The 1,836-nt window shown below is 45.3% G+C and overlaps 1 protein-coding gene across 1 annotated transcript; it reads left to right on the top strand.

The window, feature by feature from the left end:
* Positions 1 to 424: 424 nt before the first annotated feature.
* On the top strand, positions 425 to 1,360 carry LOC133055857 (olfactory receptor 4D2-like). The gene has a single exon (XM_061140942.1). It carries the CDS (start codon positions 425 to 427, stop codon positions 1,358 to 1,360), a length of 936 nt encoding a protein of 311 aa, XP_060996925.1.
* The last annotated feature ends 476 nt before the right edge of the window (positions 1,361 to 1,836 follow it).

Below are 1,836 nucleotides of genomic sequence, written 5' to 3' on the forward strand. Positions count from 1 at the left end.
CTATTTAAGGAACCTATGTGTTATCTTATTTAATCCTCTAGACATTACATACAGACAACATTTTTGTTGTGGAAACTGAGACAGAGAACTTGAATAACTTACTCTAGGTCAGATCTCAAGAATAAGAAGCTCTGGAATTTGACTACAAGTCTGTTGGACTCCAAGCATCTTCTCGTCACTGTACTACACAGTATGTTTAAAAAGCAGTCTGTATGTGTCTCTGGATATCTTTTTGATATAGCATGAATATATATTTCAGCACCAATTTGTACATGCTCCAAAGGCAAGGCCATTTAATCAGTGCCTGGAATTATGATCTGCACAAAAATGTCCATCATCTAGAACTGGAACTCAATTTGAGCCCCTGAGCACTAATACATCTCTGTCTGTGGTGTGTTTTCTTTACGTGTATGGAGAAGACACCATGGAATCAGGGAACCGCACGTGGGTGCCAGAATTTGTCTTCCTGGGGCTCTCACAGACTCAGGAGCTCCAGCTTATCTTGTTTCTGGTGTTCCTGTTTGTCTACACAACCACTGTCATGGGAAACCTCCTCATCATGGTCACAGTGACCTCTGATTCCAGCCTCCACACACCCATGTATTTTCTGCTCAGAAACCTGGCCGTCATAGATCTCTCTTTCTCCACAGCCACTGCCCCAAAGATGCTGGTGGACTTCCTCTCTGAGAAGAAGATCATCTCCTACCAGGGCTGCATGGCCAAGATCTTCTTCTTCCACTTTCTGGGAGGTGCCATGGTCTTCTTCCTCTCAGTGATGGCCTATGACCGCCTTGTTGCCATCTCCCGGCCCCTCCACTATGTCACCATCATGAACCCTCAGGTCTGTGCTGGGCTAGTGGTGGCCAGCTGGGTGGGAGGCTTCATCCATTCGATTTCCCAACTGGCTCTGATGCTCCCTCTGCCTTTCTGCGGCCCCAACACCCTAGATAACTTCTACTGTGATGTTCCACAGGTATTGAGACTCGCCTGCACTGACACTTCTGTCCTGGAGTTCCTTGTGATCTCCAACTGTGGGATGCTGGATGTCATCTGGTTCCTCCTCCTCCTGATCTCCTACTCAGCCATCCTGGTGATGCTGAGGTCCCACTCTGGGAAGGTGAGGAGGAAGGCAACTTCCACCTGTACAACCCACATCATCGTCATGTCTATGGTCTTCATTCCAAGTATTTACCTCTATGCCCAGCCCTTCACTTCCTTCTCCATGGACAAGGCTGTATCCATCAGCCACACGGTCATGACTCCCATGCTCAACCCCATGATCTACACCCTGAGGAACCAGGAAATGCAGGCAGCAGTGAAGAGATTAGGGAGGCGCTGGCTGCTTTGTAAAAGAGAGTGATAGTGGGTCACTTCTCTTTGGCTTTGTTTTCCATTGATAATTTGGAGAGAGAGCTGCTGTATCTGGCCTCTTCAATAACTTGTGTATGTGTTATAAGGGTCATCATAGAAGTGAATGCTTATTGAAAATAAGCAGCTTACCCAGATTTTGAGGAAAAAGGTAAATTCTTACTTTTGTTTGTGTTAGATGATTTGAACGCTCCAATGACAGCAGCATTTGTTGTCATGGAAACATTCTGGCAAGCCACACCCTCCTTTCTGCCTTCTTGGTGGACAGTTACTTTCTTGTTAGAATGGCAGCATTTCCCCAGAAGAGCAGTTCTGTTTTCTGTACTTTGACCTCTTTCTCAGCACCTCATTTTGGTGTGAGACTAGATCATTGGAAACTGCCCAGAATTCTGAGTCTTAAGCTTTATTTTTTTTAAAGTTTATTTATTTTAGTTGGAGGCTAATTACATTACAATATTGTAGTGGTTT

The sequence above is a fragment of the Dama dama genome, chromosome 5 (genome assembly GCF_033118175.1).
Source record: "Dama dama isolate Ldn47 chromosome 5, ASM3311817v1, whole genome shotgun sequence".
NCBI lineage: Eukaryota > Metazoa > Chordata > Mammalia > Artiodactyla > Cervidae > Dama > Dama dama.

Excerpts from the sequence above, each read along its gene's own strand:
- LOC133055857 (XM_061140942.1), top strand. The coding sequence starts at position 425 with ATGGAATCAGGGAACCGCACGTGGGTGCCAGAATTTGTCTTCCTGGGG.